This window comes from Taudactylus pleione, unplaced genomic scaffold, assembly GCF_031769625.1.
Source record: "Taudactylus pleione unplaced genomic scaffold, aTauple2 ptg000350l, whole genome shotgun sequence".
Taxonomy (NCBI): Eukaryota; Metazoa; Chordata; class Amphibia; order Anura; family Myobatrachidae; genus Taudactylus; species Taudactylus pleione.
In genome coordinates, this window is record NW_028284751.1 from 404,625 (window position 1) to 424,858 (window position 20,234).

At 49.7% G+C, this 20,234-nt stretch overlaps 1 protein-coding gene across 13 annotated transcripts in view; it reads right to left on the bottom strand.

Annotated features, from left to right (window-relative positions):
* Positions 1 to 20,234, bottom strand: part of TRIM9 (tripartite motif containing 9) — a 122,223-nt gene that overhangs the window by 56,302 nt on the left and 45,687 nt on the right. For 7 of the 13 annotated variants that reach the window (XM_088444156.1, XM_088444151.1, XM_088444148.1 and 4 more), the window contains exon 2: positions 1,006 to 1,137. In XM_088444156.1, coding sequence (XP_088300282.1) covers positions 1,006 to 1,137 — 132 coding nt within the window. The remainder of the gene's footprint in view (positions 1 to 1,005; positions 1,138 to 20,234) is intronic. The other 6 variants (XM_088444160.1, XM_088444154.1, XM_088444158.1 and 3 more) reach the window with 1 other exon arrangement.

The following is a 20,234-nucleotide window of genomic DNA, read 5'->3' on the forward strand; positions in this document are numbered from 1 at the left end:
ACACATCAGTAATACTTATCAAGACTGCAAAACCATCGGTAACATGGAGTACCATCGCAGCCTCACGCACGTTTGCACAAGCTCTGACCTTACTCAGGAATCACTAATCTCATTGCACGCAGTGAAAGCCCGAGCTGCGTATGGCATCGCAGTGGCTAATTTATGCACGCCCCTGTAACGCCGTTTTTAAACGCACAGGCACGCCTGCGTTTCCCCCGACCCCGTCAACACCCCCAAACGGTACTTCCTGTCAATCACTCTGCGAAGGGGCTGCATAGTCACTGCGATCGCAGTCCCGATCGCAGTGGAGTGTTCGTGCGCGCACAACGCGATGCATACATATGCACAGAACGCCGCAATCGGCCGACTGCATGCGTAATCACAGTTGCCATCAGTAATGAATCAGGACCATAAAACAGAAATATAATTCAGTTGGAGTATTCAGTGACATTTTTAAATTGTGAGTTATTCTCCTTGTACAGACTCTGGGCCTGATTCAGGCCCACTCGCGAGCGCATAGCGAGTGTTAAAAACTGGTTGCTTATGTTAAAACTGGTTGCGTATGATAAATGGTGCTCCAGCCAATCAGCTCCCAACTGTCATCTGTTTGAAAAGTGACAGTTGGGAGCCTGATTGGCTGGAGCACCATTTATCATAATAACACTTGTGTATGATAAAACGCGTTGATAAATGAGGCTCTCTTAATTCTTTCATGGAATGCTTTCGAATAGATACATGTGACACAAGTGGGAGTGGCCTGTTTCATGAGTGCACATAGGGCGGCAGATGTTTTAGCCAAAAGCGCACTAACCCTCCCAACCCCCTTTATATAGAGAATTAGAGTTATTGTTTTCCTAATTTAGGTGGCTATACTGAAACATAAATATTTCTGGCCTGACATAAACCTGGAACACCAGCGACCAGCGATGCGTCATGGAAGAAAAAAATCAGTACAAGTTTCAATGCGTGAAAAAAAGAAGTAATCATTACAAATTGTGTATTAACCTTTTGCTTTGATTCTTTGTCAGCTGAGAACTGTACCTGGATTTGCTGGACCATGTTTCTTAGCTGGACGAGGAATTCTTTGGCTTCCTTGGCCCGGTCTGACAGTCCGTTTAGGGCCTGGGAAAGTTGACTCTGCAAAGACAAAACAATGAGAGAAAGTTCAGAGCAAGTGTCAGCAAAAGGCAAATATTTGTAAGGACCAGACAAAGATATCCATGAGCAGGTGACGGGTAAGCGCAGTGCGAGTCCAGATCTGTGACGTCAGCATAAGCACCCGTTATTACAGGCAAGTGCACGGATTTGCCAACCAAGATGGCGGCATATTCAAAATGTTTTACTTTTCACGGGAAGAGTTGGGCGCCTTCGGAGCTTTCTTGTTGAGCACGGGATAAGAGCATAACCTACTGATGCAAAACTGCTTGTTGTCGTGAGCTGCAAAATGACATAAGTGGTGGAAATATGGCCTCAGGGTCTCATTCAGTCCCGGTCGCAAGCACTGAGCGCTAGCAACCGGGTCAATGGCTAGGCCCTGCGCACGCGCAGCGGCCGCACTGTGCATGCGCAAGCCCCGGAGCGAGAGAGAATCTCTCTCGCTCCGGAGCTCACTACAAAAGGGCCGGCTGTCAATGTTGATCGAAAGCTCGGCCCGTTTTGTAGGCGGGGCGGGGGGGATGGTTTCAAAAACGGAGGCGTTCCTTTAGGAACGCCTACCGTTTTGTGGGCGGCCGCACTGACATCAGCAGTGATGTCAGTGGGGAGCTTCTTGCTCAATCAGAGCAGGAAGTTCCCTGGGGCTTGCGGCTGCCGAGACCCAACCTTAGGGTCTCGTTTGTCAAGACCATCGTGGCCATCACCCTGGACGGTCGCTAAACTGTGGGTGGTAAACCACAGCTTAGCTAGCGACCAGGAGGCTGCACTTAAAAATAGAAGAGGCTGCCCTCATTCAGAACGAGCGCTCGCTTCTTGCAACCGCCTCTGAATGAGGCCCACAGACCATATTTTCAATGGGATCAACTTTGTACATTGCAGGTGCACCTTATATTTGAACGACCATTTTCCGTTGCACATTAATGCTAGATAAATGCCCGTATGTACAAAGCCTTATGGTCCGTACACACGGGACGATCAGACCACGATCAGATATTGTTGTCTGATCGTCCTGCATGTGCTGGATGTTCGATATCAAACATCCAGCACATGCACCAACCACCAAACTACTATAATGACCCGCGGTAGGCCTGCATGCACGGGCAATGGTCGATATCGTTTGGTCGTTGAAGGGGGCAAAAAAAGAACGATATAAACGATCAAACGATATCGTTATCGTTTATATCGTCCTTTTTATCTGTGTATGCAGCAAAAGGGTCACAGAGACGGCTATGAGTATGTTGTTTTTCAAACATAAGCGGTAGATTTTCTAAAGTGCGGGTTTTTAGAAGTGGAGTTGTTGCCCATAGCAACCAATCAGATTCTAGCTATTATCTTCTAGAATTTGCTAGATACATGATGAGTAGAATATGTTATGGGCAACATCTTCACTTTAGTAAATATGCCCCGAAGACAGTGGAAAAATCAATATCATCCTTTCTAAACTATGGTATAATCAGACATTGTTTAAATATTATACAAAAGTCGCTGCATATAGACATTGCGTCTAATAAAAAAAAATACTGAAGTTACTGACTTTGATGTTGACATTTCTCTTCAAGGGGAATTGTACCAATGGAAACAATAAAAAATAATATATACATATTCAAAATAATATTTCTAAGAAGTGATTTCTTGAACTTTCAAAGCGATGTCAGCGCTGTTAGGAACATAAGAGGCAACTACAATCACACAGCAGAGAAGCTGCCAGATGGTGAACTACACGTGATAAGCTTTTGCAATGACATTTACATTCTTATGCCCAATTGTCCATAGTTCTTTCTGAAGTTCTGAAAGTGCCTCCAGAGTCTTTGCCCTCTCCAAGGCATAGAATGGCAATGGTATTATTTACCAGCTACCAGTAAAGCCAAAATATGAGAGAAAGGTGAGAGCGAAATAACACAGGGGTCTATTTACTAAGCAGTGTTAGGAGATAGAGTGAAAAGTGATAAGAAAGTGATAAGGTGCCAGCCAATCAGCTCCTTACTGCCATATCACAGGCTGTGTTTGTAAAATGACAGTTGGGAGCTGATTGGCTGGCACCTTATCACTTTTTACTCTGTCTCCTAACACTTCTTTGTAAATTGACCCCTAAATATTCACACATTAATGCATGATAACAGGAGCGCTATCGGTATCCTGACCTCTTTCTTGTACCTTCATTTTTATTATATATTTTTTTACGATTTTTTACTAATATGCCGATGAATGATATACAATGGAAAATAGCATAAGTAGTGCTAGTAAAAGCTCTAATATATGTATAAAAACAACACTGAAAAATGTAAATAACCACATAAATGAGCTGACGCGTTTCTCTGCAACGCATACGAACATCTGGCCTGTAGTGGGGCACGCGCCGCTGACACGAAGCCTTTAATAAATCTGATTCTTTTTCTAAGGTGACCACAATGACGTTATTTTCCAGGCAGAAAGCACAAAATGGAGCCAGGCGAGAAATGGGGAGTGGGTTTGGGTTTCTTCATGCTTCGGCCCAACCAGCTCACCCAGTAAATTTATGGCGGACATAGCCAAAAGGCTCAGTCAGGCGACCATGCAAAACAGACAGTGTACTGCGTTGTAGCGTAGTGGTTAGCATTGCTGTCTATCAGGACTGAGGTCAGGAGTTGAATTCCTGAACAAGGTCCTAGGTTAGGTTACCTGGGTTTGGATAAAAATTAACCCTTGTGAGTATGTGTGTACATGTGGTAGGGAATGTAGAGTGTAAGCTCCACTTGGGCAAGGACTGAGGTGCCTGACTAAGGGGTCTATACACTAAGCCTTGGACAGAGATAAAGTGGACGGAAATAAAGTACCAACCAATCAGCTCTTAACTGTTTCCAGCTAGAAGCACTGGAGCAGAGAGTGACACCCCAGACAGGAAAGATGCACTGCACAGGCTGTGACCGGTGCAGGGTGGTAGAATGAACACTAATAAGCAGCATAACGAAAAAAGTAATAAGGAACGGTCTTCGCAGCGGAACACCCACAGGTCGCGGCTCCCTGGCTCGCCCCGCTAGGCAGCAGCTGAAACGCAATGGGCCAGGTAACAATGGGACTGACAGAAACATGTAAACCAGAGGAGAGACAGGGCGGGGAGCGCAGATTTGGAGATTCCAGCTAAAGCTCAGAATCAGTGACAGACAGGAACGGTCAGGAAGCGCGCCAGGTCGGCAACTGGCTGTCAGAAAATTACGCAGTATACCTACGGCTCAGGCAAAGTCACTTGGATCCAGCACTTGCTGACATCAGCAGACGCAGATCCTGGGGGTCCAGCACAGGAGGGAGGGAGAGACGAGATCCTGGGGGTCCAGCACAGGAGGGAGGGAGAGACGAGATCCTGGGGGTCTAGCACAGGAGGGAGGGAGAGACGAGATCCTGGGGGTCCAGCACAGGAGGGAGGGAGAGACGAGATCCTGGGGGTCCAGCACAGGAGGGAGGGAGAGACGAGATCCTGGGGGTCTAGCACAGGAGGGAGGGAGAGACGAGATCCTGGGGGTCTAGCACAGGAGGGAGGGAGAGACGAGATCCTGGGGGTCTAGCACAGGAGGGAGGGAGAGACGAGATCCTGGGGGTCCAGCACAGGAGGGAGGGAGAGACGAGATCCTGGGGGTCCAGCACAGGAGGGAGGGAGAGACGAGATCCTGGGGGTCCAGCACAGGAGGGAGGGAGAGACGAGATCCTGGGGGTCCAGCACAGGAGGGAGGGAGAGACGAGATCCTGGGGGTCCAGCACAGGAGGGAGGGAGAGACGCAGATCCTGGGTGTCCAGCACAGGAGGGAGGGAGAGACGAGATCCTGGGGGTCCAGCACAGGAGGGAGGGAGAGACGAGATCCTGGGGGTCCAGCACAGGAGGGAGGGAGAGACGAGATCCTGGGGGTCCAGCACAGGAGGGAGGGAGAGACGAGATCCTGGGGGTCCAGCACAGGAGGGAGGGAGAGACGAGATCTTGGGGGTCTAGCACAGGAGGGAGAGACGAGATCCTGGGGGTCCAGCACAGGAGGGAGGGAGAGACGAGATCCTGGGGGTCCAGCACAGGGGGGAGGGAGAGACGAGATCCTGGGGGTCCAGCACAGGAGGGAGCGAGAGACGAGATCCTGGGGGTCCAGCACAGGAGGGAGGGAGAGACGCAGATCCTGGGTGTCCAGCACAGGAGGGAGGGAGAGACGAGATCCTGGGGGTCCAGCACAGGAGGGAGGGAGAGACGAGATCCTGGGGGTCCAGCACAGGAGGGAGGGAGGGAGAGACGAGATCCTGGGGGTCCAGCACAGGAGGGAGGGAGAGACGAGATCCTGGGGGTCCAGCACAGGAGGGAGGGAGAGACGAGATCCTGGGGGTCTAGCACAGGAGGGAGAGACGAGATCCTGGGGGTCCAGCACAGGAGGGAGGGAGAGACGAGATCCTGGGGGTCCAGCACAGGAGGGAGGGAGAGACGAGATCCTGGGGGTCCAGCACAGGAGGGAGGGAGAGACGAGATCCTGGGGGTCCAGCACAGGACGGAGGGAGAGACGAGATCCTGGGGGTCCAGCACAGGAGGGAGGGAGAGACGAGATCCTGGGGGTCCAGCACAGGAGGGAGGGAGAGACGAGGATTGGAGCTGGGTGTGAGCAATATTGAGAGAGCGCCTCTAATATCAGCACGTTTTAAAAGTGTTTTACGTCTAAGTGATGCCATGGGTGCCTAGTGTATTGACAGGTTGCAATCTTATGAATATTAGTTCAGCCTAGAACAGTGTTTCCCAAACTCAATCCTCAAGGCACCCTAACAGTCCAGGTTTTAAGGATTTCCATGCATATGCACAGGTGACTTAATCAGTACCTCATTCAGGGCCTGATTCAGAGCCGGACGCTCTGACCAGAGCGCTCGCTAGCGGCCAAAAAGATGGTCGCGATGGTAAAGACCATCGCGACCATCGGGCTTGCGACGAGACCCTGCGGTAGGGAGGGAGAGACGAGATCCTGGAGCCCAGGAGTGCTTCTGGCTCTATCATGGGAACGCCTCCGTCTGGTGCGAGACCCATGCGCATTAGGGCACCATCGACCCGCTTGCGCGCACTCAGTGCTCGCGAGCGGGTCTGAATTAGGCCCTCAGTTTGCTTCAACCATCTATGCTCAAGCATGGATATCTGTAAAACCGGGACTGTTAGGGTGACTTGAGGACTGAGTTTGGGAGAACCTGGTCTAGAACATTCCTGCCTGTGCTGTATGCTGGCTCTGGGAACACTTTAATATGGCTGAGCATTTCTGCTATTCTGCATCAGGGGCTACATTACATTATTTATTTATTTATTTATTACCAGTTATTTATATAGCGCACACATATTCCGCAGCGCTTTACAGAGAATATTTGGCATTCACATCAGTCCCTGCCCCAGTGGAGCTTACAATCTATATTCCCTATCACATGTACACACACATACACACTGGGGTTAATTTGTGTTGGGAGCCAATTAACCTACCAGTATATTTTTGGAGTGTGGGAGGAAACCGGAGCACCCGGAGGAAACCCACGCAAGCACAGGGAGAATATTCAAACTCCACAGTTAGGTCCGTGGTGGGAATTGAACCCACGACCTCAGTGCTGTGAGGCAGTAACGCTAACCATTACACCGTTACATGCTCTACTCTCTGTATGCACCTTCCTGGAATAACAGACCGGGAAACTCACACCCTATATACTGTAACCGGGAAGTACTTTGCTTGTAGACAGCTGAATTCCCAACATAAAATCCAAATGACCAAATAATACAACAAGAGACAAAATGCTCTGCTTGCCACTTTACGCAAATTAACCATCCTACAGTGCAACGCTCATTTGCATATCGCACTAAGCCATGGAACGACAAATTTATGATGGAGAGTAATGAATAAATAATGACACTGCTTTCTATCTAGGGATCAAGAATAACTAATACATACAGTACATAAGATCTACATATTAACATAGTTATCCAGTAACATTTCGCTTTTAGCATCTTTTGAGGTTACTCTCCAAGTATAACGCTCCAACGTTCAGCGTGTAAATAAGTACATAAACCTTATACACAAGACAAATGATCACAGCTTGTGTGTGCACTGCAGACATGTTACTTTAATGAATGTACTTAGAATCCAAGCAGATCTCAAATGTATTAACCTCGTTGCCCTTTATAATTCAACATTAATTAACATAAAGTGGTGGTTTGATGTGCAGTGATTATAATCCCTTGTTGGAATTAAAATACTCCACTACGCTGGTGAGAAACCGACGCTGGTCTTTTTTTTTTTTTTTTTCAGATTTTTATTCTTAGAAGAAAACTTCTCTGCAAAACGAGCTTCCCGTCTGTTCTAATTAATGTTCCCCTTTAGTGGGTCACTCTGACAGTGTGTAAAGCGGACACTCAGTAAAGCTAGGGCTCCCTCGGATTTTGCTATGTAAAATATGGCAGCATGCAGTGAGTAACACTGACTGGATCCCTGGGTACGCAGAGCTATACATAAAGGTAAGACCGTACGGATTTTACTCTGTAATGTTATTCATTGTTGATCCGCTTTCAACTATTGTAAAATGAGTAATTCAAAGACTTCTTTACTTTTGATATGACTATGACTAAATAACTGCATTCAGTAACGTCTATTGTTAAATTAGACACTGTGCTTAATATAGGCTGCCTCAGGCTTATTGCTCGTCAGAAACCATTACAGGCAGCTATTTCTGAGTATTTATTTAAATTCATATTTAATAAAAAAAAAATACTTCACAGATTGTTATTCCTCTCTGCGCTCAAATGTCTCATTCTCACGCCACCGCCGGCATACTCTGCCGCACAATCCGCGACGCACCTTTTGTGCGAGCCTTTACAGTGTTTTATGAAAGGTGCCTGCAATTTATGTGTGTGGGCGTTCCAACAGAAACCGTTTTTAAATAACTAGCCAAACTAACACTACCCAGCCAGGCCTGAGAATGCTGAAGCTCTGATTTATAGCGCTGGTTTATTACACTGAGTAACATGTGATTATTTCATTCATTGCAAAAATAGAGAGTGAGCTAAGAGATTTCCCGCTGTTTAACAGCGGCCTCAGGGCCTGATTCAGAGCCGCTCATAAGCGGCCGCTCGTTCGCTCCGAGCGATGTTCGCCCATCTGCGCATGCGTATGGGTCGTAATGCGCATGCGCCAACCAGTCATTGCGGTCGGAAATCGAGCGCTCGCTAAATAGCGAGTGCGTGCTAATTTGAGTGACAGGATGAGGCGTTTGTGGGTGGTAACAGGGGAAGGTGCTTGAAAACGGGGAGTGGAGATCCGAACGCAGGCGTGCCAAACGGCCAAAACGGGCGCTTTAAGGGTGTGCATAATTAACAAAGCAGCGTCATCGACCACGTCACTTGGTTGTTTGTTAGCCTGAACTGTTCGCATGATTGCGGTTGGAAAATCCAACCACAAGCACTGCGAGCAGTTCAGACGCCTTTCGATGTACTCGATTAATCAAATAAATAACGGAGTTGACGTATGATGCGAGCGGCCAGGGGGCGTCTTTGCAAAATAGTGAGCGCATGTCTCGTTCGCTCGCTCAGACATAGAGGCGTCAACAGACCGCGAAGAGCGAGCGCTCAATTTGAATAGCCGGCCCCTTTTTCTGACCGAGCGAGCGCAAATAGCATCCGGCTCTGAATCAGGCCCTCAGTCCCGACAGTCGCTGCATTGTATGATGTTCCTTCCGCTCGGTCACACACTTCCTAAACTAGAATTGCGATGCTCAAAATGTGCCTCTTCTATCACTGTGCCCCATAGCGAAAATGTTCTTTTGGGAGAGGGGGGACTGGGCACGGATTTCCAATAGGGCTGCCTCCACGGTGAGGGACAATTACATATTAATTTAAAAACAAAATAAATTTATGATAAAAATAAAATAACAGGATCTGGAGGAAAGGGGGCATTCATTACCCTGATTCAGACCATAAACCATTGGCGTTGGTGAATGCTATGTACAATTTACACCTTCGACGCCTTAATAGCGGAAAGGTGGAATGGGGTAGGGAAGAGCAGACGACTGTAGCACAGTAATGGCATTATGACATAACGGAGACAGACTCTGGATGCAGACTCTATACAAGGCTCAGTAGAGTAACTTTAGCTGCTCCAGGATCCCTCCCTCTGTAACACTGCAGAGTGTAGCTCATAGGTTATAATGACTATAACATCACCTGAATATGCCGTAAGATACCGGGGACAAGCTCTGCAATACTTTGCATTCCGGAGCATGGTAAATATAGCAATTAAGTAACTCTCATAGATACCTATGGGGGCTGCTCTTGCGATTGAATATGGGGACATCTCCAATATCTGCTGCGGGCCCCCCCCCCAAATAGGGATGTAGTTGGCATTCCGGCAATTAGGATGCCGGTGGTCAGAATCCTGGCGCCAAAATCCCGACGGTAAGTATTAGGTTTAGGGCAGGGGTTAGGCTGCAGGGGGGGGGAGGGGCGTATTTATAATGGGTGCAGGGTGTGCGGGTACCGCGCTCTCTGAAACCCATAAAACTTTCCTCTCCGGAGTCCCACGTCAGCTCTGGTGTCTGCGCCTGTAAAAACGGCTGGAAAATGGCCGCCGCGGCCATTTTCCAGTCATTTGCGCATGCGCAGTACAGGGAAAATGGCCACCACGACCATTTTCCCGGTGACCTGTGCATGCGCTATAGACTCTGGGCACACTCTAGTGGCCAGAGTCTACAAGTGCGGTGCTGGCCGCGCAGCCGACCGCTGGATGGAGAGGAGGGGACCCGTGTAGGAGACTGCACAAGGGCCCCCTCCTCTCTAGAAACGCCCATGGTGGGGGGAAGGTTAGGGTTAGGCTGTGGAAGGGGGGTTGGTTAGGGTTAGTTTTGCGGGGGAGGAGGGTTAGGGTTAGGCTGCGAGGGGGAAAGTTAGGGTTAGGCTGCGAGGGGGAAAGTTAGGGTTAGGCTACGGAAGGGGAGGTTTAGAGTTGATACATGGGCCCCTTATAACTTTCAATAGTCAAATTTTACAGAGCTTGAAAGGGGCATGGGTTATGGGTAAGCGAATATGACTTCACCACAAAGTAGTTGGAAGGACGTGGGCATGATTAAGCAGATTGGGGCAGGGTCACTGCGGATCGTGGACATGGTATGTAGCTGTGAATAAAGAGTTGTGTAGCCAATAGCAACCGGCCAAATAATTGCTTTTGTTTATTTAAAAGGCATTTGACAAACTGCTACTAAAATCTGATTGGTTGCCATGGGAACACCTGGCTTTCGGCAGTTATCTGTAGTGCAGTTTGTGTACATGCCTTTTAAAGTGAATGTACGTCTCTGGTGCTCTTATTTACCCCCACAGCTACAGGCATGAAATATAAAATACCGCAACTTACCAGGCGGCGAAGAGTTAACATATATTTTAAAAAAAAAAAAAAAAAGAAAACTAAACCCAATGCTTATCATCCGCTGCGGTAATCCTCCCTAAAATGACCTTCAGGACGCAAGCAAATAGGAATTAATATTGCATGGCCTCCTTGGGATGCTCTAAATGTAATTAGTTATCTGCGTGCTGCCGGGGAATCAGATGCTAGAATGGAATTAGTCGGGCAGGGAGCAGTGGGAGCGTTGCAGCTGGAAAATAAATCGGAATACTTAAAAATTAATGAAAGGCTGCACGACAAAGACGGTGCCCGGAATGTCGTAACTCAAGTAAAGGGACATGTCTGCACCTGAACAACTGCTCCTTCATGCAAATATGTAATCAGCCAACCATGAGGCATGCAGATGTGGTCAAGAGGTTCAGTTGTTGTTCTGACCAAACAACAGAATGGTACTGGCAAGGCAGTAATAAACCCTATCCCCCCAAAGCTTGCTGCCTAGGTGTTATCCTTGACTTTGAACTGTCCTTTGTTCTTTACATTCCTTGGATTTCCAAATCCTATCACATACATCTAAGAAAACTGGTCTTTCACGAACCACACTTTAACCCCTACAATCTGTTGTAAATGCAGTGACTGGACTGAATTTCCCTCAAAACGCATTTCTCCCGCTGTTCACTCTGCCAGTCCTTACATTAATTGGCTGCATTTTACTGAATCCAATATAAAATACTTCTACAACCATATAAGCCCATCAACAAAACTACAAATATCAAAATATCTCCCAGGCTGACTCCTCCACATTGCGCAAGATCTTCGTCTCTCATCCGTACTAATTACCTGCTCCCAGTCACGGTTATAGGACTATGGCTTTGATTCAGTGCCGCTCGCAAAAAGCGAGCTTTTGCGAGCGGCCAGGTGATGGTCGCGATGGTCGTGACCATCGGGCTTGCGACGAGACCCTTGTGATAGGGTCTCGTCTGCCGCAAGCCCCAGTGAGCTTCCTGCTCTAATAGAGCAGGAAGCTCACTACTGACATCACGAGTGATGTCAGTAGGGCCGCCCTCAAAGGGCAGGCGTTCCTTCGGGAATGCCTCCGTTTGGCCAGCCACCCCCCCCCAACCAGCCTACAAAACGGGGCGAGCTGTCGATCAACATCGACAGCCGCCCCGTTTGTAGCGAGCCCCGGAGCGAGTGAATTTCTCACTCGCGTCGGGGCTCGCGCACGCCGCGCGTACGCAGTGCCCTACCATCGACCCGCTTGCGAGCGGGTCTGAATGAGGCCCTATATTCGGGCTGCACCCACTCTGTGGAACGCCCTCCCACGCACAAGACTTCCTTCTTGTCTATAAACTTTCAAGCGTTTCCTGAAAACTCATAGGCAGCTTATCAAATTCCTGAACCACCCACTTGACCTCCCTAGGCAATTCTATGCAATTAACTCCCCTCTACACAGTTCACACAAAACATACATGTGTTCTTTTGATCTACACAATCATCTGGCCATCATTGCTGTGTGACTGGATCATCGTTCTCACTAAGCAATTATTAGCCCTTGCAATCTGGCTGGATCAATAAGCTATATGTAGTACTTCCTCGCATGTATTAAAAACTCCTGTTATCCTATAGAGTGGAAGTTTATGAGCAGGGCCATTTCACCTCTCTGTATGACTCTGTATGATAAATAAACATATAATAAATAAATGTGATCTAAATGAGAATGTGAGGAGGGCTCGGCTAAACAGTCTGCTTAATTATTATCCTATATAGCGCAGGATGTACTAAGCATCGCATCCACAATGCGGTACATCCCGCCTCTTATCGGGTACATACCGGAGTTAATTACCCTGATATGTACTTAGAAATGCGATTTAAATTGCAAAGGACAGCTCTTCCATTAAGAGCTATCCTTTGCGATAGCCCCGGATAGAGAGACTTCCGGGTTTAACACCCAAAAGTCCCTCTGGCGCCTTACTGCGCATGTGCAGAAGGACAAGCGCACCTCGGAGGGAGATAGGAGGGATCTGGATCCCTTCTCAGGGGGCGTCCCGAAAAGAAGTCCATAGGCTTCTATTGGGTAACGCCACCTGAAGAGGCATCGCATTCTGGTGCTTAGTACATAAGGGAAATTTGATGAAATCCCCGAATATTGCATTTTCGGGTGTATACCACATTTTTTCAGTTTAGTACAACCCGCCTATAGTAACATATTAATTAGAGCTGTACAGCAGAAGATAAAGGTGGCACTGCCCAAATGGACTCCTTGTGATGGGGCAAGTTGGGTGGGTTATCTTATCCGTTGACATGTATTGGCATCAACAGACTCTAATAGCATAGCTGATAACAGGACCACAGAGAGAAGTCATGGCCCCCCGATAAAGGCACTTCCTGTCACCCCCCGACCCGGCTGCGCTTAGCTTTGGCGCAAAAAGCCTGGTGCTGTATGGGCAGCGAGACAGGCTGTGACCACACGAGCCAATAGGCAGATAATCAATGTACTGTATAATATATAGAAGCTATTTAGAATATGTGTAGGTGTCTCTGAACAGCACGCAACGAGCTGCCGGGCGATGAGGTGGGAGGTGGGTGTCGTCTGTCATCAGATGAGGGGTCTCAGTGCACCCCTTACCCGTGCTCTGATAAAGAGATTAGTAAATCTGCAGCTCTGGAGCCAAAGTAAATTCATGCAATTCAGAAACGTGACCTTCAAGGGGCTTTCCAAGGGCTGAGGTGCAGAAGACAAACTATAGATCATGAGAATGTAGCAAGCGGCGATGCTAAGTAATTCCAAACAGCGCAGATCCATACGAAGCTGGCAGGAACAGACAGAAGAAAAATCAGGTGATGCTGCCAGGGAAACGTGACGAGCACAGGGAGCAAACCTCTCACAGCAGCACTCATTAAACAGACGGGTGAGCAGGCTGCGATCCGCAAGTGCTAAATTATCCTGCAGCCTCCTCTCCAAACATTGGACTGTGTTTAATGCTAGTAGAAATTATATATATTCAGATCTTCTCCTTACACCAGGGGGGGAATTTACTAAAGTGCGGGTTTTTAGAAGTGGAGATGTTGCCCATAGCAACCACTCAGATTCTACTTATCACTTATCTAGCACCTTATAGAAGATAATAGCTAGAATCTGATTGGTTGCTATGGGCAACATCTCCATCTTAATAAACCTGCACTTTAGTAAATATACCACCGAGATGTATATTCATGGTAGGTCCCAATAGATGTAAAACTAAAGGAAAAGTAGACCACAAGAGAGCAATATTGCTGACCAGTAAAGTGACTGGTGCTTATTGTGCAATGAAATGATCAAAGTGACTGCGTTCTCTTATTATACCCTAGTGAGTATGAAATAAATCGCAGCTTATCACGCATCGTTCTGTACGACATGGCACTGCACTCCGCATATGTATGAATAAGAATAATATAACCGCATGCAGTATTTTGCATCTTTATGCCGGGTACACACTAGACCAGTGGTTCCCAAACTGTGCGCTGTGGCACCCCGGGGTGCCTCAGAACACTTACAGGGGTGCCTCTGGTTGGTGGTCCAGCATCAAATCATATTATTTATAGTCAATGTTATGTAAAAATGTGGACAAACAGAAGCGCAAACCTGTCACCACCACATAACTGAGCCTAAGGATAAGAGGTAAGAACAATTTACTTCACTTTACTACATTGGGCAGAATTCAATTGATTCCTGCCCCCATCACGCCCGACGGAGCTATTCAATTCTTGCTCATCTCGGGTACGAGCAGCTGCCAGCGCTACATTTCGGCTCGCAGCCCCTGGGGGATGAGAGCTGAAATGTGCGAAAAGTGACATGTTTGGGTGCCCAAACTTCACTTTTCGCGGTCGCGCCCAGCACTTTGGTCGGGTTTAGCTGCTTTACGCAGCTAAACCCGGCCACTTTGGGCGCGAGTAGCACGAAAATCTGGAACAATTGCATAGCAGCCCGCGATCTTCTGTCACTTTAGACGGGAGATGCAGCCCGCGAAAACAATTGAATTCCGCCCATTGTGTTCTGAATCTCTCAATAAACAACTTAAACTTGCCATGGGTGCCATGAAAACAATGCTCTTATTCTAGGGCGCCGAGAATCAAAAAAGTTTGGGAACCACTGCACTAGCCGATATGTCGTCCGATCCAGCCGGCTCGGACGACATATCGGGCACATCGTCTAGTATGCACCAGCTATGTCGTGGACAATGTAAGCTCCGGCGCGTCGCCAGCGACACCGCCCGTTGGACCTGCATGCAGGTCCGACGGGCGACATCGTTAGGGCAGGCTATGCTACCAAATGCAGCATGGCCCCCGTCGATCTTCGTCAATGTCGGCATCGTCAAATGTGTATGCACTTGTCGATGCCGGCAACCCCCCGCCGGGTCCTGTCGCTTACGAGGTCGGTACACACTAGTGTTTGTCACTGACGACCGCATAGCAGTTCTCCTGGGAGACGTATGATAAAGGCCTCAAAGCACAGATCATACGGAGAGCTATCCCTGAAGGAGACGCTGACACCCAACAGTGAAACAAGGAGAGAAGTACCTAATATATACTGTATATTAGATTGTTTAATTAGTAATACTCACTGAAGACGGCTTAATAATCTTTTCGGGGAACGTATGAGAGTTGCTTATAGCACAGATCAGATGGAAAGTTGATCCCTGCAAGAGAAACTGACCCCCCGCAGTGAGCAAGGGAAGAATAGGACACAGGTATCAGAACCACTTATCCTGTTTTTATATAGATTTAGACATTGTACAAATTAATAAATTGTTTTTTGTTTTTACACTATAGTCTAAGGATAGTTTTCTTTACCACGAATCCCAATCAGTTGAGCGCACCTGATATCTACAGTATATACTATAAAAAAAGATTTGAATACAAGTAACATAGACATACAAGTAAAACATATCTCTTAAAGGCTTAAAAGAGTTAGATTCTGCTGTCTTATGACAGGTCTTAGAAAGGATCCAAAAATGTTATATGTAAAATCCTGAGAGGAATATGGGAAGGTTCCAATTTCCTGACCTATAGAAGGGAAAATCCCGCAAATAGTAAATTAGTGCACTATATACTGGACACAGTGGCGTGTCTATAATGGGTGCAGTGTGTGCGGGGCACACGGGCCCCCGGGTCCAGGGGGGCCCCGCACCGCATACCCAGCACCCATAGTATTTTAAACTTACCTTTCCGTGGTCCTGCGTCGGGTATCAGCACTACTCAGAACATCGGAAAAAGGCCGCTGCGGCCATTTTCCGGCGTTCTGCACATACCCAGTAAACTCCGGGCACACTCTAGTGCCCGGAGTCTACTAATGCTCCGGTGGCTGGCCAGCCGCGACAGTCGGCTGCCGGCCACCGGGGAGAGAGGAGGGGGCCCCGCACGGGGAATGCACAAGGGCCCCCTCCTCTCTTAAGACGCTCCTGACTGGACACAAATGTCTCAGAGAGACAAATACTGGGCCTGATTCAGACCCACTCGCGAGCGGCTGTCCGCTCGCAAGTGGGTCGATGTTATGGACTGAGCATGCGGACGACGGAGGGAGCTCCGTCGTGCGCATGCGCCAGACGCGACGAGCGAAGGAAAGTCCTTCGCTCGTTGTGTCCGATCAAAGGGGGCGTGCTGTCAATGTTGATTGACAGCACGCCCCCTTTGGTGGGCGTGCCGGGGGCGTGCCTCCCTGACGGGGGCGTTCCCACGGGAACGCCTCCCGTCAGAAGCCGGCCCACTGACATCACTAGTGATGTCAGTGGGAGTGATTTTGGCTCTGATAGAACCAAAATCACTCCGGAGCTTGCGGTTGAAAACCTCAGCCGCAGGCTCCGGCTCGCAAATTCGATGGTCGCGATGGTCTCGACCATCGCGACCATCACAATGCACGCTCGACCCACAGCTATACGAGCGTCCAGGAGGACGCTCCATGAAAATGGAGGCCGGCCCTCATTCAGAGCGTGCGCTCTGCTCAGAGCGTACGGCTCTGAATGAGGGCCACTGTTTCAAATTGTTACAAAGTCTCCCAGCTATAGCTGACATCAGTGTCGCCGTAATAGACTCACTGCCTATGTTGGAAAAATATGAGATATGGTAAGAACTTACCCTTGTTATCTCTATTTCTACGAAGTCCATAGGGTTCCACAGGATGCCTTGGGGTATAGGTGTGACGTCAGTCATCGGGCACCAAAGAGTTAAGCTTTCAGCCTCCCAGGATGCACTAGGTCCCCCTCCTATACCCCGCCCCCGAGCCAAGGCATCTCAGTTAGTTACCAAGCCATAGGCCGGAGGAGGAGAAGGAAGAGAGAGAACAAAGATCTGGACACATACAAGAATCACATTCTCACCAGAGGGAGACGGAAAACCGGTGACCAGAGCAAAGCCCATCTGCAGCACAGGTGCGACAGGGCGGGAGTCCTGTGGAACCCTATGGACTTCGTAGAAATAGAGATAACAAGGGTAAGTTCTTACCATATCTCATATTTTCTACTTCAGGGTCCATAGGGTATCCACAGGATACCTTGGGGATGTCCCAAAGCAGTATCCTTTAAGGGTGGGGACGCTCCTGTGCAGAAAGGAGAATCCGCCGCCCGAAGGAAGCATCCTGAGAGGCGAAGGTGTCAAACCTGTAATACCTCACGAAGGTATGGACAGAGGGCCACGTAGCAGCCTTGCAGATCTGGACTGCAGAGACACCACGTCGAGCTGCCCACGAAGGAATGAGCCTTCACAGAAGGAGGAACCGGCAGGCCTTCATGAAGATAAGCTTCAGAAATAGCCATACGGATCCAGGCTGCCAAAGTTTGCTTTGAAGCAGGCCAACCCTTTTTACGGAAGCCATAGAAGACAAACAAAGCGTCCGACTTCCTAAACGAAGAAGTGCGGTCAACATAAGTCCTTAAGGCCCGCACAACATCCAAAGAGGCCTCACCCACGGAAAGACCCGGTGAGTTAAAGGCCGGAACAACGATTTCCTCGTTAACATGAAACTGGGAAACAACTTTGGGAAGAAACTCGGGCCGAGTGCGGAGCACTGCCCTGTTCCCATGAAAAACCAAGAAAGGGGGTCTACAAGAAAGAGCCCCTAACTCAGAAACACGTCTGGCCGAAGCAATAGCCAGAGGGAAAACAGTCTTAGCTGTTAGCCATTTAAGATCCACTAAGCCCAGTGGTTCAAACGGCGGTCCTTGGAGAGCCCTCAGGACCACAGCCAAATCCCAAGGCGCCACAGGTGGAACAAAGGGCGGCTGAATGCGGACAACACCTTGCATAAAGGTGCGCACATCCAGGATTGTAGCAATCCTACGGTGAAACCAAACAGACAGGGCCGAAACCTGTACCTTCAAAGAAGCAAGGCGAAGCCCATGATCTAGTCCCGCTTGTAGGAAGACGAGAATCCGAGACAGACGAAACTCCCTCGGTGCATAACCTCTCGGTCGACACCACTGGAAGAACGCATGCCACACGCGATGGTATATCCTCGCGGAAGACGGTTTCCGAACTCGCAACATGGTACGCACCACAGAGCTGGAAAACCCCCGGGACCGCAGCATGGCCGTCTCAACAGCCACGCCGTCAAAGACAGCCGAGTCAGGTCCGGATGAAGACAAGGACAGTGAGACAGAAAGTCCGGTCGTAGCGGCAACCGCAGAGGACTGTCCACGGACAGACCCTGAAGGTCTGAACCAGTGCCGTCTGGGCCACGCGGGAGCTATCAACAGGAGCGTCCCTCCTTCCTGTTTGAATTTCCGGATTACCCGTGGAAGAAGGGAGACCGGAGGGAACAGGTATGCGAACCGGAACGTCCACCGGACGGACAGAGCATCCACCAGAGACGCCCCTTCGTCTCTTGTGCGAGACCCGTACACCGGCAACTTGTTGTTGTGCCAGGACGCCATGAGGTCGATCTCTGGAAGACCCCACCTGTCCACCAGCAGTTGAAAAACGTCCGGGTGCAGGGACCATTCCCCCGGATGAACGTCCTGGCGACTTAGAAAGTCCGCCTCCCAATTTAGCACTCCCGGGATGAAGACCGCTGATATGGCCGGAAGATTGCGCTCCGCCCAAACCAGGATCCGAGAGACCTCTACGAGAGTCGCCCGACTGCGGGTTCCTCCTTGCCTGTTTATGTAGGCCACGGTGGTAGCGTTGTCCGACTGGACCTGTACCGGGTGACCCTGGAGAAACCGATGTGCCTGCTGGAGAGCATTGAAGACCGCACGGATTTCCAAGATATTTATGGGAAGCTCCGCTTCTGTCGGCGTCCACCTGCCCTGGAACAAGTGTGGACCCAAAACCGCTCCCCAGCCCCGAAGACTGGCGTCCGTTGTCAACAGGACCCAATTTGGAACCCAGAACGGACGTCCCTTGTTGAGGTGGGACGTCTGTAACCACCAAGCAAGGGACGGGCGAACCTCCGGGGTGTGCACAATCGTCTGGGACTTCAGAGACTGAGGCAGCCCGTTCCACTTGGACAGAATCAGGTGCTGCAGAGGTCTGGAGTGAAACTGGGCGTATTCCACCATGTCGAACACCGACACCATGGAGCCCAGTAACCTCATCGCCGAGTGTAGGGACACCCGGCGGCTGTGCAGACAACTGCACACCCTTGACTGTAAAGCAGAGATCTTGTCATCCGTCACGAAGATCCTTTGCTGTCCCGAGTCCAATAAGGCTCCAAGATGCAGAATCCTCCGAGACGGGATTAGAGTGGACTTCTGCCAGTTGATTAGCCAGCCGTACCGTTGCAGCAGTGCAATGGTCAGGTCCAAGTGGCGTAACAGGAGCTCTGGAGATCCTGCCACCAATAACAGGTCGTCCAAGTACGGCAACATGCGGACTCCCTGCAGCCGCAGAGAAGCCGCCATGACCGCCATCACCTTGGTGAAAACCCGTGGTGCTGTCGCCAGGCCAAAAGGTAACGCCCGAAACTGGAAGTGGTCGCTGCGGATTGCAAACCTGAGGAACTGTTGATGGCGCAAAAGAATAGGGACATGCAGGTAAGCGTCCTGTATGTCCAATGACACCATGTAGTCCCCAGGTTCCAGCGCCAGAATGATGGACCGTAGGGTCTCCATCCGAAACTTCGGTACCCGCAAAGACCTGTTGAGTGCTTTGAGGTTGAGAATCGGACGATACGACCCATTGGGTTTCTGTACCAAAAAAAGATTTGAATAGAAACCCTGGCCCCTCTGGGAGAATGGAACAGGCACTATAACTCCAGCCTGGAGCATAGTGTGCAATACCTTCCGCAGCTCCGTAGCCTTGTTCCGGTCTGATGGTAGACCCGTGGTGAAGAATCGAGCCGGGGGTCTGTGCCGGAAGGAGAGGGCGTACCCGTGGGAGACCACCTCCAGAACCCAAGTGTCTGTCGTAGTGGTCGACCAACACTGGGTGAACTGCAGCAGGCGACCTCCCACCCTGGGATCCCCCAAAGGGAGGCCCGGACCGTCAGGCCGCAGGCTTGTCATCTGGCTTGGGGGCCGGACGCCTGGTACTCCATGCCTGCTTCCGGGGCTTGACCGATTTCTTAGGGCCAGCCTGTTGAGGAAACGACTGTGGTTTGGGCCTGCCCTGGGCCCTAGATGACCGAAAGGACGATGGTCCAGAACCAGAAGGAGCAGCGGCCGACGGGAGACAAGCCGATTTGGCTGCCGCCAGCGTGGCCACAATCTTATCCAGATCCGGACCGAAGAGAACTTCTCCGGTAAACGGCAACGCCTC